The sequence below is a fragment of the Bombus pyrosoma genome, linkage group LG2 (assembly GCF_014825855.1).
Source record: "Bombus pyrosoma isolate SC7728 linkage group LG2, ASM1482585v1, whole genome shotgun sequence".
Lineage (NCBI taxonomy): Eukaryota > Metazoa > Arthropoda > Insecta > Hymenoptera > Apidae > Bombus > Bombus pyrosoma.
In genome coordinates, this window is record NC_057771.1 from 4,264,836 (window position 1) to 4,285,122 (window position 20,287).

The window sequence follows — 20,287 nt, forward strand, 5'->3', positions numbered from 1 at the left end:
TGTAAGTTGAAATTTTACATATAATGATCTTAGATATTAAGTATTTTCTCAGGATGAAGATATGTATTGAAGATTTGTATATGGATGAAATATGGATATATATATATATATATATTAGGAAATTAGTTAATGAAAAAAATAATTACATCCATATATACAATTAAGAATATAGCATATTATATATGAGTATTCTTTACTTGTAATAAACAATTTGAAAACACATATACATAATATGTATCTGTTTAATATTATATAGTATTATTAACAACAGAACTGTACAGTGTAACCAGAGATATTCATATACGAACTGTTTATATATATTTGTTTTTAGTTTTAGACTAATTAAATAATATTTATTAATAAGAACAATAAAAAGAAATAGAGCATTTAAAAATATGGACTTTTGGAAAGAATCGTATAAGTTTGTAAATTATTTGAGACATAAGTAATCTGTAAATAAATTTATCAACAAATGTATGAAATTATATTGATGTATATACATATGTTACATGAGTTTTGAAATTGGCGCGATACAAATAATGAAATAGATAGCGCTAAAGTAGTTTGCTGTTACTACGATATAGTACATATATTTCTACTGTTTCTACTGTTTTTTCTACAATTCTATAACACTCAATTCCATACTACGATAGAAATGGTTCATTATTTTCAATTGAGTTGATAGCATGGTCATATAATTAAATCCTACATGTATTTCTACATGTATTCCTACATGTATTCCTACATGTAATCCTGCATGTATTCTAGTCATAACCTGTAAAGTAACAACTAAAAAATGTGACAAAACTAAATGTATATAATACAAAAATACTGCAAGTTGATATGTTATATGTAATTAATAATTTAAGAAATGAATTACTATATTTGAACCTCGATATTCATGAATATAATCGTGGAAAAAAAATATAATCGAGGTGCTATAACCTAGTTCAATCTGTTATTGAGGCATTATGACGCTTACTCCGAAAGATTTAACAAAATTATTGGATATCCTTGAAGAAGAAAACCTGGACACGAGTTTGGAAAATCTTTGTAATCAGTTACATCAAATATTTCCAAAAGAAGATCGATTTAAAGTGGGAATGACGTTGGTTCTCCTTTTACAGCATATAGATTTATTGCCAAAAAATGTTCAACGTATAATAGCAGTTGCATTGTTATTTGACCTTTATAGAGGAGAAACACTAGCATCGACACCATTTGCGTCTGTTTTTGTACAGGTTTTAAGGTCCCAAGAAGATACGAATAATGGAGTACCAAAGACAAATTTTTCAGGACACATACCAGTTTTATCACAATGTGAAAAAAATCTTTTAATAAGTTTACTGGGATATAACCAAAAGGACATTTTAAAGAAAACTCCAAGACAAATTGTGGATGAATTGTATTTTGTATCTGTACCACCTGTTGATTTAAGTAATTTACAAGTACAACTAGCAGAGCGTCGTTCAGAATTACCTTCCATCGCCAAATGTGGAAATCCTGTGATCTTACCTGATATGGATCATTCTAAAGTAACAGAGATCGATAAAAATGCAACAAAAAATATGACAGAAGTTTTAACTGCCAATGATCCACCTTTATGTAGTCAAAGTTATCAACCTGAGTTTTTAAGATTAGTACCTCCTCTTTATCGTTCAGTCGATGAATTACCATGGTTCAATGTTACAGAACCATCTCAATTTACAATTGAATATGATACTAATATGTGTGTCTCAAATTGTGCTGGTGCAGAAGCTCGCAGATTAATGGGCAAAGCATTCAAAAGTGTACTGACGTTACAACAACAACAGCATCTTGTTAATGAATTGGATAGAGATCCAAAACTGGTATATCATATTGGTCTTACTCCAGGAAAGCTACCAGATTTGGTAGAGAATAACCCTCTGATTGCAATTGAAGTTTTGTTGAAACTTATGCAATCGAGTCAAATAACAGAATATTTTAGTGTTTTGGTAAATATGGAGATGTCTCTTCATTCAATGGAAGTAGTCAATAGGTTAACTACTACTGTGGATCTACCTACAGAATTTGTTCATTTATACATTAGTAATTGCATTTCTACTTGTGAAACTATAAAAGATCGTTATATGCAGAATCGTTTAGTACGTTTGGTTTGTGTTTTTCTGCAATCCTTAATTAGAAACAAAATCATAAATGTGAAAGAACTCTTTATTGAAGTGCAAGCATTTTGCATTGAATTTAGCCGCATTAGGGAAGCTGCAGCTCTTTTTCGCCTACTTAAACAACTTGAATCTGGTGACATTGGTGGATTGAATGCTCCACCCACTAATAATAAATTGGATATGTGTTAACATAGATAATAATATACTTTTTAAATATTTAATAGAAAATTAATAGAGCTATGAAGTTTTGTAACTATTTTTTTATGAAAAAATTACAACGAATTAAAATATTTATATATAATTGATGTTTATGTATAATTTTAGTATTTGATAAGTAAATTATTAGCTATCATTTATTTTCGATTAAATGTTAACGTACTATATAATATTTTCATTAAAATAATTAAAAGAAAAAGTGTATCTGCAATAATATATATAAAATATACTTATTCATCTCATAATTTTTGTGCTAGAACTAAATGAAATATATGTGTACTATCTATTGTCATAGATATATTGTAATATATATGTCTTAAAAAATAATGTATGTTATTTCCTAATAATTAATAAAAAATTGCATAAATTGCACTTACGAAAAGATAAAATGGACTATTATTTGCGCTCAGACGAAATATTTTTTGTTACTATGTAGTTTTTAATATTTGTATATTACATTATCAAAGTTAGCAAAATCTTACAAAATATTAACATGTCATAAACATTTATTACATGAAATAAAGGATACAATAGACATAAACAATAAATTCTAATATTTAATTATATTACATTGTCATTAATGTCGCCTTTCTGATTCATTCAAGGCAGTGTTTACTGTTTATGCAATACAGTCATCACTGTTATTTACTACAATCAACTTAATTGTTAGTATTCTAAATATACAAATAGCAAATATATATCTTCATTCTATATTTGTGTATACATATAATGTAAATTTTCCGTTTTAACGATTTCATTACTTTGCTATATTAGTGTTGATACTACAAAAATACAAATAAAAGCTGTGATTTCTGTTAGTAAGCTATACATAACAACAAGCTGTATAAAAGTAAAAATAGAATAAATGTGTGAACTATTTATAGCATGTGAATCACCACATTTTTAACTTTTGTAACACTGTTACGTTTTTTATGTACGTATATATATTTACATAGTTTACATTTTACCATCTACTTCAGAAATAACTCGTAAATCAAGAATAAAACCATTTTCATTGAGAATATCCGTTTCATTATATTTCAAGTAATTTGTAAAATAAATTCAATGATCTATTGCAAGATTATCTTTGAATATTTTCAAATGGAAATTAATATGTTCTTTAAATAATCTTTCACGGTAGTGAATTTCCGGAGATTTTTGTATTTATGTTTCCTAAATTATAGATTAAAATCTTACATTTCTCAATTTCTTGTATGGAAATATAAAATTCCTATGTTAAAAGCCACGCATACATACATACAAGTACATAAGTTTTCCGCATCGCCGAGAGATCTAAATGCTCGCACTATTAATGCGTATCAAGCTGAGCTACTACATACTTCGAAAATGATTTCAGTCATTATACATTCTGAAAATAATTTGAAGGAGAAGTTTTTTTGTTTAAACTAATCAAAATAATAGTAGAAGTTGTGGATGTTATTTATTAGAAACTATTAATTTTTAATTAGACTGTTTTTTAAATTCAAATATTAATATCAGTTTTATTATAATCGAACGAAAAAGAATGTTACAAACAAAGATTAGTCAACACTCAATCAAACAATAAATTGCAATACCAAAAATTTGTTAAATGTATTTTTTCAATAAATAATCAAGGTTATCTTTATTTTTGTAAATAATACTAAAAAAGTTACGCGGTAGTTACTTTTTTAGTATGATTACAAAATCATAAAATTCATTTGGAAAGTTATGAAAATGTTTAACTTAAATCATTTTAAATAAGAGTTGATAACAATGCTTCTCTATTTCAAGAGATAGAATTCAATATATGAATCTAATACATATAGTATGAGAAACTAGTAATAAGAATGTAATAACCTCTTTGTAACAGGCACTGAGTCTAAAGTACAAATATATAATAATAATAATAATAAGATAACAAAGGAAATGTTAGCTAGAGATAAATAGTTTTATATTTTAAAATCCTCTTCAGTAATTTGGATTAATATTTAAGGCTATTCTGAGCTATTCTATTTCGTTATATTGTGGTAGTAAATTTACTAAACAATTCTAAATTACGATGTAATATGAAATAATGATTTGCTTTAAATGTATGACTTAAGTACTTACATTTATTTGATTTCGATAATAATTTAACTTCCAGTTAAATTTTTATTTTCGATTTGCTATCAATGTTATTACATAATTAAAAATTTCAGAAATATTGATCATATTAAAATAATATATCGAAATTGGTACTGAATCGTAACAGTTTTAAATGCTGCGTGCTATACTTACAATTAGTATCTGTATTACCAACTTAAAGAAAACGAATATATAGAAGAGTACGAAGTTATAGAGGAAATTACAAAATTATTTTTACTTTCTGCAGACTTAAAAATTAGATCAATTATAAGTATACTTTATTTGTGAATATTAAGTTAATCTTTCTCAATATGTTATTGTGCAAAACTGTTTGTTCAAGATATATCGTGGGATCATTTTATTAGAAACTACGTTTTCCTCAAACTATTAACTATTAAAGTTAAAAGTATTGAAATCCATTTATCGCAATTAGTATTTTGAACAATTGCACTGAACACACATACTGCTTTACTTGAATATATTAAATAGCTAGTTTAAACTAACTTTAATTAGAAAATTTTAATACACTTTTGTATAATTCAGTTATAATATAAGGTTCTTTTTTATCGACGTATCTATACTTTAATTTTTTATTCTTTGGATACTAAATGCTCTACAAAAATATTACTTTCGTACTTGACATTGAATATAATTTTTGTATGGTATATATAGATTTTCGTACTATCTATATCGCAATAATTTTCTTTTTCCCTATAATTGCATTTTGTCTTTAAATTAAATATTTTCTCTGTTAATACGGCTTCTATAGTAAAATATTATATAGCATATAACGTCGATATTGCGTAAAATCCTTTCATTTAATATAGATATATGTACGCGTATTTTAAAAAATATAATTTGTGTTTAATATGCAAAAAAAATATATCACTGCAGGTCCCTTCGTTACGCGAATTCTCGACTTTTAGCTACTTTTATTTTATTTTATTCGTATGACTAATTGGAGACGTTATACGAGGACAACAAAACATATAATTTGAGTAGGTAATAAACGATAATTTCTCATTGAAAGATGAAAAATTATCACGCAATTTTTAAGGCCATTTTTGATGCTATTCTTAAGAAGTTTGAGAATGACAATTTCGATAGTGAAGGCACAATATTTCGGCATGCCTCTTATGTAAAAAACAAATATGATAAATCTTTTCATACATATGTTGCAAACAGTGCAATTAAAAACTATTTTTTTGAACATTATCTTATTGTGTGCGAGTAAAATAATATACATATATATATAATATATATAAAATAATTGTGTCTGTTACTTTCATTAGAAGATGATAACGAGTAATTTTTTTGTTTCATTAAACAGTCTTCCTTATTATACGATATATGATATGAATTTAAACTATTACGAATACCTATAAAAAAATGTCATTCCTTGTATCAAATATTTTTTCATGATATTTTTGGAGTAGATAATTCGGATCATTATAAGAACAATTAATCGATATTTATATCTTATATTATGAACATTAGATATAAATGTTGACGTATGAAACATTTAATTTTCGTTCAAATCATCTTTTAATTAATTTAACTTGTAAAACTTGATGTTCTCTTAATTAAGAGACTAGAATTTTGTTCATTAGGAGATTAGAAATAAAATGGATCTATTAAAACTTAACGAGAAGAAATCTCTAGAAATAATTTTGTTTGCTTAAATAATAGAATTATGGAAATTAATTTTTAAGTGTTTAACATAAATATTTTTTATTATAAAGTGAAATTTTCTTGGAAGATTAAGTATCTCTCCCAGTACTAATAAATACTTTAAACCATGTATAAAAGTAAAAATAAAAATAATTAATACACATTGTTCATTTTTAAATAATATAAATAAGAAATCTGAACATACGTATATAAAAAATAAATTATCGAAGTTATAGAGACATGTAAAATTAAGAAAATATAAATATTTGCTCACTACGTAAATTATGATATCTACACGTTCATTTTTATCTATATACTTAAATTTGAGCTCTGCATGTTTGCTCTGAACTTTTTCAGATAACAAAGTAAGTTTCTTTGTTATTTGAAACTGTTTCAATTTCATTAGTAATATCCGTTTTATAAATTATTATATCATCATTTATAACAACAGATAGAGTAACAAATAATAATAAACATTTTCAACATCGTTTCGCCTCTGTTTGTCATTATGAAATTAATATGAAACAACAGTGTTGTTAAAAAATTTGTTGTCCGCTAGCTCATAATTAATCACCCAAACCAATTATTAACGAAGGAGTTGAATCCGTTACTAATGGATGAAAAAATTCCGCTATTTGTCTCGGATGCAGTATTGGTTCCAGAATGTGGTCGAAAATGTATCACATGGTCCCGGTTAATATGGTCCCTGTTCCCATTATAAAAATTGGATCCAGTTTCATCCTCACCTGGATGTCTCTATTATCAAGGCATGTAAAATAGCTTTCAATCAATAAAGAAATATCGATATTTCGATAGAAATAGATAGATAGATAGGTAGAAAGAAAGGAAGATAAAGAGAGAGAGAGAAAGAGGGAGATAACATTTTGAATCTTTGTCTTCAAATCAAATAATATGGTGACTCGGTTAGGTCTATCCATGGATTTTAAACATTTTCAAAGCCATTTTTGTAAACAAAAGCAGCCGAGAAAATGGAGGTATAAGTATTTGTTTACATATACATATGTATTGTTTAAATTCTACTTACACTTGCTCTGTATAATGTTACGTTGAAAGAGGTCGGATGTTGTTCTACTACTCTAAATTCTACATCACGTGGAAGATATCCATTTGCATATACCTACAAGATAAAACGATAAATATCGCATAAATGACTAAATTATTCTATCGAATGTGGTTTAAAATTATTTTTGTATTTATAAGATATCAACATAACATTGGCTTTATTTATCATAATTTTGAGTTTTGAACATATTAAATGATGATGCAAGTATGAAAATTGACTTTCAACAAGTTACCTCTAGTTTATACATTCCTGGCAGTAAAATTCTCCAAAATTCACCATATTTCGTAGTAAGGAAACTAACGTCTCGTGATTTCACTTTAATAGATGCTCTCTCAATGGGATTTCCATTTTCATCAATAACAAATCCACGGACACCCCTATGAGCTTCCGCTAAAAATTTAATGAGTGCCTAAAAAGAAAATTAAAATACATTGTGTAAGTAAAGTACACACATAGTATCAATTTAATTACGGTAAACTGTGTTTGCATTATTTTATTATGACTTTCACGAATTAGTTTTCCATATTAAGCATCTATTTAAAACACTGGCGAGATAATTCCAGGAACCAAGAGAAGGTACCTTGCAAAGAAATGTTCGATAACGTGCTGGTCTTTTGAAATATATTCTTGTCACTTTGATAACTTACCACGCGATTTTCTTCCCAGTAAAATTGTAAATCAGAAGCAGGAGGATATTTACAACACGAAAGTTCCAATGTAATTTCCATACATCCGTTCCATACGTAGTTAAAATCTTGCATTCCACCGGTAAGTGGATACCATTGTGCTCCATTAGTTATACCATTTTTAAAGCCAGGTTGAGATGGCGAGCAGGGTAATCCTTGGTACATAGATCCGTGGTTTCGGGAATACACCAACGATAAGTGTTGAAACACGTCATCGTCTGGACAAATACTCGGCGCCGAAGTATAACTCTGAAACACTAAATTGTTCGTATGCATCTTGGATCTGATATATTCTTTCGAAGATTTGTAACATTTTTACAAAATTTTCATTTTGAAATAAGAAGTTAGAACTGATAGAATTACGTTATAAAATCCACTAAATATATTACAAGTTATGATCTATTTAACTCATTGACAATTTATTCCGAGAAACTCTTGGACACGCCGATACGTCAGGCCTCTGTATTTTGCCATATTGACGTGAGATATTTCATTGTTATTAAAATTTAGTAAAATCTCCATTTACAAAAATCTTACGTCGTTGTTTAATTACAAGCAAATACCAACGACAGTTATATCTTCGATAGCAATAATATTTTCTTTGTCTTTTCGTAGAAGCAAGTAACGTAGGTAATAGCTTTGTTTATGGTGTGATTGTCAAAACAAATAACTTTCAATACATAACATGAAGATTGGAAGATGTGTTGTCTCTTCCGGAAGATATTTGATATTCCGGACAGATATACTTTTAATTGAGATAGACGCCTCACTGTTACCGTAGAAGCTAAGTTGACTGAGATGATATTTTTAATGTTTAACATACAAACCAAGTATTTTAAAATAAATAGTCGAATTATCCGAAGCAAATTATTTCCTTTTAATAAAAAATTATTTATCTCCCAATGAAAAGTTTGATAAAGCCAAATCTATTTAGAGTCTTTTTACTTTTTTCCACTCTTAATTTTCTTAGCAAGTTAGTAAATATACTATACCTGCACATAATGGCGCTGACCGGCATATTCCTGACAGCATGAAAAGTTATACAATACCATCAGATTACTTTCAATTACATTAATTACGTAATACAATTCACATCACAGCATTAGTGTGCCATGTTGTAGCATGTTTAGATACGGATGTGTAGGTCATTATTATCTTAATTTATATTCTTAGCTATGTATTTTTTAAATATAATATTGCTGATCTTTTAATTTAGATATGATATACATTTCAAAGTAGACGAATGTGGTACAATTAACGCGAACGCATATGAACACGTACGATCACGTATAAAAACAAACTTACGCGAGTTAGGTGTGTTATCGAATGGATAACTTGCAACCAAGGCACCTCCGTGTAAGCTTCCAGACAAAACAAATTGAATTTTAGAGACCCATTCCTTTACAGCTTCTGTTTCCGGTTGACTCTTTTTGTTGTTCTGTTTGAAGTAATCGGGAAAATTTCGATTCAGATCGAAACCGCGTGCGTTATACCTAAAGGAACATAGTTATACGTTTAGACGTAAGAACAAGTTAGATGGTATAGAAAAAATACGTTAAAAATAGCTAAAAAATTAATATGACAAAAGTAGATACGAAGAAAAAGATGTAAATATATTTCATACACGTGCCCAAGATCTTTTTACTGTGTACTTGCTTTTGGTAAAATTATATTTCTTTCATTCCGTACTTTTTAATTTCGACATTATAGAAACATTGTAAAACCTTACCTGCCTTGACCACCTTCGCAATATCCTTCCTTCGAAACTTCAAAACCATCAGGATTCATTGATGGAAGAATATGAATTCTGGTATTGTCTAAAAGCCACGTAATATATGGATCTGATCCATAACTGGTGACAAGGAACTAGAAGTAAGAAATAGAATTTCTGTATATTAATACTGCTTTATTATAAAGAGATATACATATGTGTATGTATATGTGAGGATAATTTAAAATCTGAAATGTATCATTGAAGATTTTCCATTATTTGAATAATCGTAAAATTAACTCAAATATAACGAACTTTTTCATGAAGTTTTCAAAAATAACTTCTTTTCCTCTTTTCTTCTTTCCTCTATTTTCCTCTTAAATTTTACTCCTTTCTTTTCTATATTTTGTAAACAAACGTGTTAAAAGTATGTAACAAATTTTTAACGAAGCGAGTAAGTTTTGAAATATCTTACTATTTGCGTAAAAAATTTCGCTTCGAATTTATGCGTTAAGTTTAAACGTTTCATTCAGAAACGCACTTAGTAAAATGGTATACATAAATAATTATAACACACAATATCAAAAGAGCAATAAGGAATTTTAGGCAGAAGCAAGGGATATTAATGCATTATATAACTATCGGAAATATTAACTATTGGTACAAAATCCTTGAATATATGCAGATAAATTCTATGTATGAAATATAGGCGTCTTTTTTTTACGTAAATACACATATAACGCTGCTCTTCTTCAGAACGTGTAGAAATTCGTTAATGAAGTTGTGATATGTATTATACAGCTACTTACGCGAATTAGATGTAACATTAATTCACGACCTACAGCTTCATTCCCATGTATATTGGCCACATATTTTACATCGGGCTTACCGATCATATGTTCGTAAGGCGAGGAAGAAACAACCATTACCCATAAATCGCGACCTGTAAAATATGTATATCTTTGTTTTATTATAGATATGTAACGTTATAGAAATCAAAGACATATTTATATTTAAGTAATTGATATAATATCGCAATACAGTCATAGAACATGAATATATCTGGATAAATATTTTAATACTAAAATGGTACTAATTGTAAGTAGAAGAAGGGAAAGCATCTCGAGAAGCATACCTTTCACGGATTTTCCTATAGAATATAAGGCAGTGAGGTTTTGAAATCGAAGAGATGTTGTTCGAAGAAAACGACTCATTTGCTCGTAATTATGATATGTGAAGTCGATACTGTACGGTTCTTCGTAAACGTGAAAACGAGCATTGTAGTGATTTGTGAGATCTTTGCTAATGTGTTGCGAGGCGGCGGCAATTTCGTGAAATGCTCCGAGAATGGTAACGAAGAAAATCGGTCCATACATTCTGCGAATTAAACAAGAACTTATTTCATAGGAGCAAAGTTTCGATGCCAAGAATTTATTGGTTTCGATAAGTATACTGTTTCTAATTAACAGGATCTAGTTGTCTTGCAGTGTAAGCGACAATATTATAACGCATTATGGGCATATTTAATAAGCTTGTTACGCATACTTATATGTACGGGGAATATCCTATTATTGTTATTACATTTTCCTTTCGTCATTCCTCGTTTTTATGTAGTATACTACATAAGATATATAGTATACTGCCATAGGTTTATTCGTTATTACATATATTTTTATATGCAATATTAACATTATTACATATATTTATTATACATTATTCGTAACTTACTCGTGACTAACATAAGTCAATTACGATTTACTCGTGACTAATATAAGTCAATTTGTGTAATATTCGCAATTGCAAATTGTGTGTTTAACTTTTGCAAAATTATGCTTTATAACTTTAGTAGTACATAATAGATAAAATGACTGTAAAACGGTATCATTTCAGACTCACACGATGCATAAAATCAGATCAAGGCTTGATATCCCTCTATGTGAATTATAACGAACTAGTAGGAACTAAAGAAAATTGCAATACGTTACTATATATATATTATTTAGCACGCGTTTGTATATATATATATATATATATATATATATATATATATATATATCAAACGTTTTCAATTCACATAGATTCAACTTTTATATGTTAGCTTCTTCACATTTATTTTTTATACTATTTCCTATTTTCCTCGTTATTTTCGCATTAAAATCGATTTATGTCGAAAGGAACATAATAATCATTTATTAAGCGGAGTCAGCGAGAATCTAAAAATATAAGGCTTCGCTAAAAAAATTGGGTTACAATTATTGGCTTCGGACAAAATTAGTCGTCGATCAATCAGAAAATACGTACTTCTGTAAAATCTCTGCAACGGTTAACTATATTCGTTCGAGAAAATCTAAAGATTTAAATTATACCGAACTAGAATAAATTTGAGTATTTTACTAATCATATTTTACTTGAATTAGATTGCAATAGAATTATATTAGATTTTATTCGATACAAAATTCCTTATTTCGTTATTTTCTTAGCGATTTCGTTTAAATATGCGATATATTATTAATATATGCAATAAATTAAAGATACATAAAGATTATGTAATATAATATATTAAAGTTGCAATCCATGCAATATCCTAATCACAATATCCTATACAGAAATAACGAAATATCATTGTTATTCTTTTATTTATGTAACATTACAATTTCTCATGATTTCATCGCTGATAATAGGATATTCGTATTTTTAAAGTTTTCTTTGTCACTGTATTTTTATAATTATCGATTTTTAATAAATTTGATTAAATAATTTTACATATTATTAAGTATAATTTCAATTATGTTGCATATAATATAATCTATAGATAGATCATGATTTTTTACTATTGCTATATAATCTATATATAATATATTTATATTACATACAAATATTCACATTTCTCATTTTACTTTATACAGAATTTTAGTATACAAGCGTAGTAAATATAGTGGAGCATTAAAGTAGTGTCTCTACAGAGCTGTCCTCGCGTTTCAACTTGACCGTGTACTTTCTCCTATATTTTTAAGACTCGTTTGCTATCCAACGCTCCTTGGGAACGATTTTTCATATTCATTTCCTGAATAGATACATTCCACAGATGCGTCATCTTAAAGCGAAATAATTTTAATAAAATATTGGAACAAATAGATCGACTATCGTGGAGTTCTAGCAACCATTTGACGATATTGAAAAAGGCAAGGATAAGTAATATAATCCGTCGTATAAGTATCTATTGTTCATGCGATTCTCTACATAAATCTCTAAATGTGTAGATAAAAAGTAGATAATAGATGTATTTTCGGAGAGAAAAGAAATTACCTGGCTTGTTAATTACGTAAAGCGCAGGAACGTTGGTGATGGAACTGGCCAATTCGATGAATCGAACGCGTGGAGGATCGGCGAATTTGCGAAAAAGACGCAAAGAACACGAAGCACGTGGCGACAGAAAGGTCGCCGAGAGAAATCTGATTCTTTGTTCGTTCAGACAGATCCTCTCAATGACATAGTACACTAGTAACAGTAGCAGGGCCGAGGCCGTTTCTCGCGGTTGAACACATTAAGATTTTCGATCTTTTACAAACACGGTTACGCGAATAATCATAGAAAAAGAGAGAATAATTCCACGGGTACGATAAACGGAATGGAATCGCGCTGAAGGAACAGTTTATTTCACCTGCGAGAGTAAGCCAAGGTGCGTGGTACTGTGAGAACTTACAAAGAGAAGCGCGAAGTGTGCCGCGCGCTCACTACCACCACCTCCACCAATACTAATGAAAGCCACTTCCTTCGTCGCTAGCATCTGACGTTCTAGAACGGCTACCACTACACCTTCGTCGTTTAGTAAATACGTAGTTAACACCATTGCGCCCTACTACTACCACTTTCGGCAAAACAATGAGTAACACACAAACGGTGTCATTCTGGCCCCTTCTCTTCTTTTCTCTCCTCTCCTCTCCTCTCTTCTCCGCCTCTCTCTGGCACCTCATCAATTCCTCATCCTCTTCTCCCACTTCTACCTGCCTCTACCTCTGTGTTCTCCAAAAAATTTCACGAATCTGATTGCAGGATATTTAAAAAAAAACGCTTTGTTCTATTCTTCCTGTGTATTATAGCAATGGGCGGATATACGTAATGAAAACTAGACAGATCACGCTTAACAATACGCTTTTTGAATCACCTACATTTCCAATCGCGTACATGCTACATGCGCTTTCTTCTACTTCCTGCATCGCATTAGCACGCGTATTTGCAAGTACGTTCGTTTCGACTAGCTTTGTACGATAATCGTCGCATAAAATGAAAAATTCTTTGGTAAATCCTTTTCGTGTACATTTTTTTTTCTCTGCGGTACCATTACTTTCCTCTTTTTCCTCCATTTCTTCGTGTTCGTTTAAGTTCTCATAACCTTAGAAAAAAAAAGGAAGCTATACCGTTCAGTACCTTTTTCGCGTATGCGCAACTTTTTTAAAGTGTCGTTAGTTCGTTTCTATAAATGGAAGCACTTCTTCCATCAAAATCCGGTTTCACGTCTTAGATGCTTGAATTCCGAATTTTTTGCATTCACGTGACCGCATATGCGAGGGGAACTCTAGCGGAAAATGAGAAACCTACTTTACAAAATATGAAAACAGAACACCACTTACGAGAGATGGTTGTACGTACAAGTTCACCTTAAATAATGGTGTCGTACGAATACGAGAGAGAAAGTGGAGCGAAATAATCGATATTTCATTTGAAATTATCGAATAAATGAAAGCGTTTCTAACAATTGAAAGCAAAAAGTAAATGAAGATGTTTAAGCTTGTTTCTTGAACGAAATTCCTGAACGAATATCATTCTATATGAACACTTTCAGTTTTGCAGTTTCCTATTTTTATATTATTTATTTACAATATTATAAAATATTTATAAAATTGTATATACAATTTTGAGCCATGTAAATACTTTTTTAATATATCCTTTTGTTTAACTTGTGATATGTTACAAGATATATAATATTTTCAGTTTCAAAAATGTTTTACATTATTAAATGTACTCAAAAATGTACTAATAATACAATGTAATGAATAATATCTTAATTAACTAAACTTTCATTAATATTCTTTCGTTATTAAACTAAATGCCAATCATCCATTTTCTAACAAATATTCTCTTAATTTTTAATTAAAACAAAATTGTATATTTATAAATTTTAGAACTTGTTTAGAAAATCCAAGGTCGTTGAATAACAAAAAAAATAATGTTACAACTGTTACAATTGTATTATCACGGAATAATATATTTAATTAAAACGAAGTTTACATTGCTGAAAGTCTCGATAACTTTGATATTTAAATGTTTAAGGTAATTTTACTTATGTATATATAGAATTAAGTTTTCCATAATTTACATGATATTTATTTCTATTACTGAGGCATTATACTTTACGTAAATTCAGTATGTGAAAAGTGAAATGCAAGAAATCGAATGACTATTTACACAGATTAACACTTATACCGGAACACAAAACCAGTGAAAGTTGTTCAAATTTGTCATTAATTATCGCTGATATTTTTAAAATTTTCCCTAGTATTCCTTAGTGTACCACCTATAGGTGATCCCCTATAATGATAAGTAATTACTATTTAATCCTTATGTTTCGTATTCAATGTCAATAAGGTAAAATACAGTAAGCATCGAGCAATTACATGTAGCAAACAAGGCTGCATTTTTGTCATTTCTTCGTAATCTATAGAGGATCTAAAGGTGCAAGAATGCATATATTGTAGAATGCGAAAAAATATATAAAATATCCCAAAATATAATACTCGTTGCAATTTTTAAGCTGAAAAAAATCGCATAAATATGAATTTGCATGAATATTTGCGATCTCATGATAAACGATAATCTAAAAATTGGTAAGCCAGTAAGAAGAACAGGCATTACTTTCGTACCAGCCCTTGTACACGTTTCAAGAGCTATCGAGATCAGTGTCCTACTAGCAGTGCTTACCGAGTAACAGATCATACTCTTGGATGGATCGTTGAACCCTGAAGTGTGGAACATGTTTGAAAAAAATTCCAGTCGGAAGTGTGTCACAGCGGTGTATGATACTGGCTGTTGAGAGTGGAGGTGGGGGAAAATAGGGGTGATGGTAAGGGATAGAGTGGGGAGGCTGGAGAAGAGAACTTCTCACGGTCGATGATCTACCTTGAGATGACCACGGGACCTCATTCTTAAAGGTCAGTGGATATTTTCAGCTTCTAATTTTAATAGTACTTAATATTAGTACTTACTACCCTATTTTATTTTATTAACTGCAATTTTAGATTGTTGAAGCAATTTCGGTATGCGGCTACTGAAAATTCCGTGCGAGAATTTGTGAAGGGGAAGGCGTGCGTGAAAATCAGAGCTTGATGAACGCGTACGCTTAGCGAATATAAGGAAAGGAGGAGGATACTCGGGGAAAACGTATAATTCCTAGATTGTGCGAACGAATTGTAGCGGAGTGTACTGTCTATAATGATTAACAAGGCCTTATTGACATTTTTGTTCCCGTTGAAGGTGTTCGTTATGAATGAAAAATAAAATCATAGCCAAATGGAACTAAATCTATGTGTCCATGAAGAGACGAGCTATGGGTATTTTTATAAGATAATATTGCTTCATTGAAATTACCATTATCGTATCAAACAAAATATCAAGAAAAAATTAACTTAAACGGTTAAATTTAATATATTATCCTATATGATTAATATTGTTCAACTTCGTCTTGTTAATACGTTTATATTGTTTAAATCAATTGCGGTACCTAATTTCTTATTTAGCAAGTATAAATACTCCGCTGTTACATACGTTACACGATTTCGGGTCTGCATACTAATTCTTTACGATCGAGGCATGTTTGAAACTTCATATCTGAACCTTAGTACTCTTAACTGGTACTTTAGTGAAAGGACTATGCATTTTCTCAATATAACGCGCTTCGAGATGATCGGTGTTGCTTTTTGTGTTACGTCTTTAAGAAAATAGCAGTAGTAAACTTATATTTCTTCTCGTTAGTTGCGTTTTCGATTTCGTTACAGAATGTAACTCAAATGACTTAAATGTAGATTTAAAAATTTCGTGGAATAGTGAAAGTAGTGAGTTACATTTTTCTCAAATTCAAATACGTCATCGTGTTAATATATGAAATTATACTTTGAACAAATATTGTACATATAAACGTACATTACGTTGAGAGAGAATATAGAGTCGACTGAAGTTCACATTTTTAAATCGTTATAACTCATATATATTTTCTTTTCCAATTAATGAAAAACAGCAGTCGTTAAAATGTAGACACTTTTAGCAACAACTTGTAACCGTATTTATTCTGTTTCTTAAAATATTCAATTGCCTCTGGATCAATACATTCTTTGAAATGCTTTTAATTACTACGATTTAATTACTGCAGTGATACTTTTCTATTTTAATAAGATGCCCGAGTTATTGAAACAAATTCGTATGAGGAGAAAGAAATGGATATAACGATTTCTTATAGACAGGGATAATATTTATAGTAATTTAATAATAATAAGAGTGAATTTAATAAAATGTCTTTCATACGAAATAATTATAAATAATTTAATTTAAACCACAAATAATTATGCATCAGCATGAGCGGGTGCTTTAACTTTGTATCAGCTCGGCAAAAGTCAGACGAAATCGACTCGAGGCTCGGGAGCCCGGGATTATTTATGTTTAGATATAATCAAAATTTAAAACCGTGTCAAGATTTGTGAAGGTATAACAGTAAAGGACTTTGTTTAGATTCGTATCATAACGTTTAGTTACGGACACGTAATAATAGTTTAATCATTTATTTATTATCTTTTATTTAGCAAGAGTTAATGTATCGCAAACATTTGTTGAGCCGACAATGTGGATTGACGTTCTATGTCTCGTGATTGTATCAATTATAAAAATATCGTTCAACTATAACGACCGCTAAAATTTCATCTACTATACGATTATGTGAACTTTTTAAATTATGTGTTTGTATGTAAACAATTACATATTTAATGATGCACATTCATCATTTTTTTTTAAATTTAAGGTCCTCGAGGTTTACTCCGTATTGGAAATATATTAAATATCGCAAGATTAGTAAATCAGACGAAATATTATGCTGATACCTGGTGTCGATTAGGTGAGAAATATGGACCTATTGTTGGTATCAGACTAGCTTTCGATAAACTTCTGATTATAGTTTGTAGAAAATCCGCAGTCACAAAGATGTTAAATTGCCCTGAATTCGATGGTAGAGCAAATAGATTTTTACATAAATTTAGAAGTGGTGGCATTCGACAAGGAATATTATTTGTAGATACTGATGTGTGACTCAGCCAAAGAAGGCTTAATTCTATTTATCAAAATCAAATTTATTTCTATTTCATAATTTATAATTTGTAAATAGAATTAACTATTCTATGATATCGATTTAGTTATCGCATATCAGTACATTAAGGAAATATTTTTAATATTTGACAAAATTTAACTTAATATTTAAAGGTCTACAAGGTATATATAGGATGTCTCAATCTTTCTCTGCAAAATTTTAGTAGTATATTCTATAAACAATTCCAATTCCTTAGCCTCCGAGATCACCAGATATCATGTCCATGGACTTTTACTTGTGGAGAACTGTAGAAGAAAAAGTTTATCTTACACGAATTAATACGCGTCAGAAGTTAATGTAAAAGATTCATGACGTATTTGCTGCAATTAAGCAAAATGAATAAGAAATTACTATAAAATACTAACTTCTGAAAAATAATTTTGGAAATAATTTCGTACTTTCAATTTATTTTTTTTTTATTACTGTTGAAATACGTCGTAATAAAAAATGTATCAATGAATTTTTGTGATATTTATTATTTCAGTATTTCAGTCTATATGATTTTATTAATTGACATATTACAATTTTATATTCAAATTGTCAGACTCTAATAATTTATATTCGAGAGTGGCGTATTGATGTGAAACGTGAAACACGAGCATTGACTCACAAATGGCGGCGCTTAATGCGCTGTGCCGTGGCAGAACTGCAAGATTCGTCATAAAATGCGGGAAAGTCAAAAAGAAAATATTTTACAGAGTGAGGCACTTGATATTATCAGGTTGAATATTTGTTATTATTGTCAATGTAATCGAAACACGAAAAATTGTATATTATAAGATAAATAAAAACAAATCTGTTAATTCCAAATTAGAGTATGTTGAATAGATGTGCGCCATCTGTGAGACTGTTGTCATAAGAAAATTTTGTTTATTATTTTATATAAGTTTCTTCTCTATTTTATGCTTTAATTTATACATGGCATACGTTATAAGTTACGAGAAGATTCGAATTTACATTTAGTACATAGAGAAGAAACAAAGGTGGTTTGGTTTACATTATGTCGAAAGTGATGAAGAGAGTTGTTAAAAAAGATCTTTAAATTTCTATGGTAATATATATAATATGCAGAAGATGGTACTAACATAAAGCAGAAAAGTTATTCACATATTATAATATTTACTTAAAAACAATCGAATAAATGACATTGCGATTTAAAAATGTTAATATACATTAAATTTCGTTAATTTGTTAAATATTTAATTTATTGTATCACGATACATTAGCTTAAATAGTTTGCTTCTATTTATTTCACATGAATATGCTGTATCGTATAGTTTTAAGTATAATCCAAATTTAACTTTCCACAGATTTTCATCTGCATTATTTCTGATTGCTTGACAACATGGCAAGAGACCCATCAAATGAAATTGTTTTGAGCTACTACGACTGTTTACTGAGAACAAGTGATGTTGAGTTGCTTCAAGGATCACATTGGTTAAATGATGTTATAATAGGATTTTATTTTGAATATCTGGATGAAGTATTTAACAAGAATGGGAAACAGAACTTTTACTTTATCAGTCCTGAATTAACACAATTGTTAAAAATGACAGATCCAGATCAATATATTATATTTTTGGACCCTTTTAGTATATCAGAATGCAAATGTATTCTTTTCCCTTTGAATAACTGTGATAGAAAAGATAAAGCTGGAGGAACACATTGGAGTTTATTAATATTTTGTAAACGAGATAAAACATGTTATCATTTTGATTCGGCAAAAGGATATAATGGTAGTATTGCCTCAAAATTTGCAGAGAATATAATGAGTTGCATACTTGATAAGAATGAACCTAACAAAAAGTTTGTTGAGGTAGATAGTCCACAGCAGGCCAATGGTTATGATTGTGGAGTTTATGTATTATGTTTAGTAGATATTATTACCAATCATATTTTAAGAAATGGAAGAATGGATGAATGTAATTATGACCAGATAGAAGAATTAGTACGTACAAAACGTACAGATTTATTAAACTTGATAAATGATCTTAAATGTAATCCATTTACTACTTAATGATAAATATCATGTAAATATACAGTTATTACATTTAATTATTTTTGTATAAATATATTGTAAGTATTCTATTATCAAATAATTTGTTTACAATCTTATGTTGCACTTATGCATGTAGGTAATAAATTTGCAAATATATTAATATTTACTAGTATTGTTATTTTACATATTCCTGTATTTTATATATGTATATAGTTATAGTATATAGAATATTATATTATATATCAATACATAATATATTC

The 20,287-nt window shown here is 29.0% G+C and overlaps 3 protein-coding genes across 5 annotated transcripts; 2 read left to right on the plus strand and 1 right to left on the minus strand.

Moving 5' to 3' along the window:
• The first annotated feature begins 545 nt into the window (after positions 1-545).
• On the plus strand, positions 546-2,435 carry LOC122577617 (CCR4-NOT transcription complex subunit 11). The gene has a single exon (XM_043749025.1). It carries the CDS (start codon positions 972-974, stop codon positions 2,334-2,336), a length of 1,365 nt encoding a protein of 454 aa, XP_043604960.1. The 5' UTR covers positions 546-971; the 3' UTR covers positions 2,337-2,435.
• A 2,524-nt stretch (positions 2,436-4,959) lies between these two features.
• LOC122577619 (carboxypeptidase M) lies at positions 4,960-13,377 on the minus strand. 3 transcript variants are annotated; one of them, XM_043749028.1, is made up of 9 exons: positions 12,928-13,375; positions 10,757-10,998; positions 10,431-10,564; positions 9,640-9,776; positions 9,216-9,403; positions 7,872-8,167; positions 7,457-7,633; positions 7,186-7,278; positions 4,960-6,896 (listed from the first exon to the last, which is right to left on the minus strand). In XM_043749028.1, the coding sequence occupies exons 2-9, from the start codon at positions 10,995-10,997 to the stop codon at positions 6,711-6,713; spliced, it is 1,452 nt and encodes a 483-aa protein (XP_043604963.1). In that variant the 5' UTR covers position 10,998; positions 12,928-13,375; the 3' UTR covers positions 4,960-6,710. The 3 variants fall into 3 exon arrangements, with proteins under 3 accessions (XP_043604963.1, XP_043604964.1, XP_043604965.1); XM_043749029.1 differs by having other exon boundaries at positions 13,283-13,307; XM_043749030.1 differs by lacking the exon at positions 10,757-10,998 and having other exon boundaries at positions 12,928-13,377.
• Positions 13,378-18,922: 5,545 nt separating this feature from the next.
• Positions 18,923-20,189, plus strand: LOC122573134 (sentrin-specific protease 8-like). The gene is made up of 2 exons (XM_043739129.1): positions 18,923-19,079; positions 19,339-20,189. Exon 2 carries the CDS (start codon positions 19,374-19,376, stop codon positions 20,043-20,045), a length of 672 nt encoding a protein of 223 aa, XP_043595064.1. The 5' UTR covers positions 18,923-19,079; positions 19,339-19,373; the 3' UTR covers positions 20,046-20,189.
• Positions 20,190-20,287: the final 98 nt, after the last annotated feature.

Coding starts and splice junctions, on each gene's coding strand:
- LOC122577617 (XM_043749025.1), top strand. CDS start 972: ATGACGCTTACTCCGAAAGATTTAACAAAATTATTGGATATCCTTGAA.
- LOC122573134 (XM_043739129.1), top strand. CDS start 19,374: ATGGCAAGAGACCCATCAAATGAAATTGTTTTGAGCTACTACGACTGT.
- LOC122577619 (XM_043749028.1), bottom strand. CDS start 10,997: ATGTATGGACCGATTTTCTTCGTTACCATTCTCGGAGCATTTCACGAA. Junction 8,168..9,215: donor CGATAACACACCTAACTCGC/GTAAGTTTGTTT, acceptor CGAACAATTTAG/TGTTTCAGAGTTATACTTCG. Junction 7,279..7,456: donor CAGGAATGTATAAACTAGAG/GTAACTTGTTGA, acceptor TTTATCTTGTAG/GTATATGCAAATGGATATCT.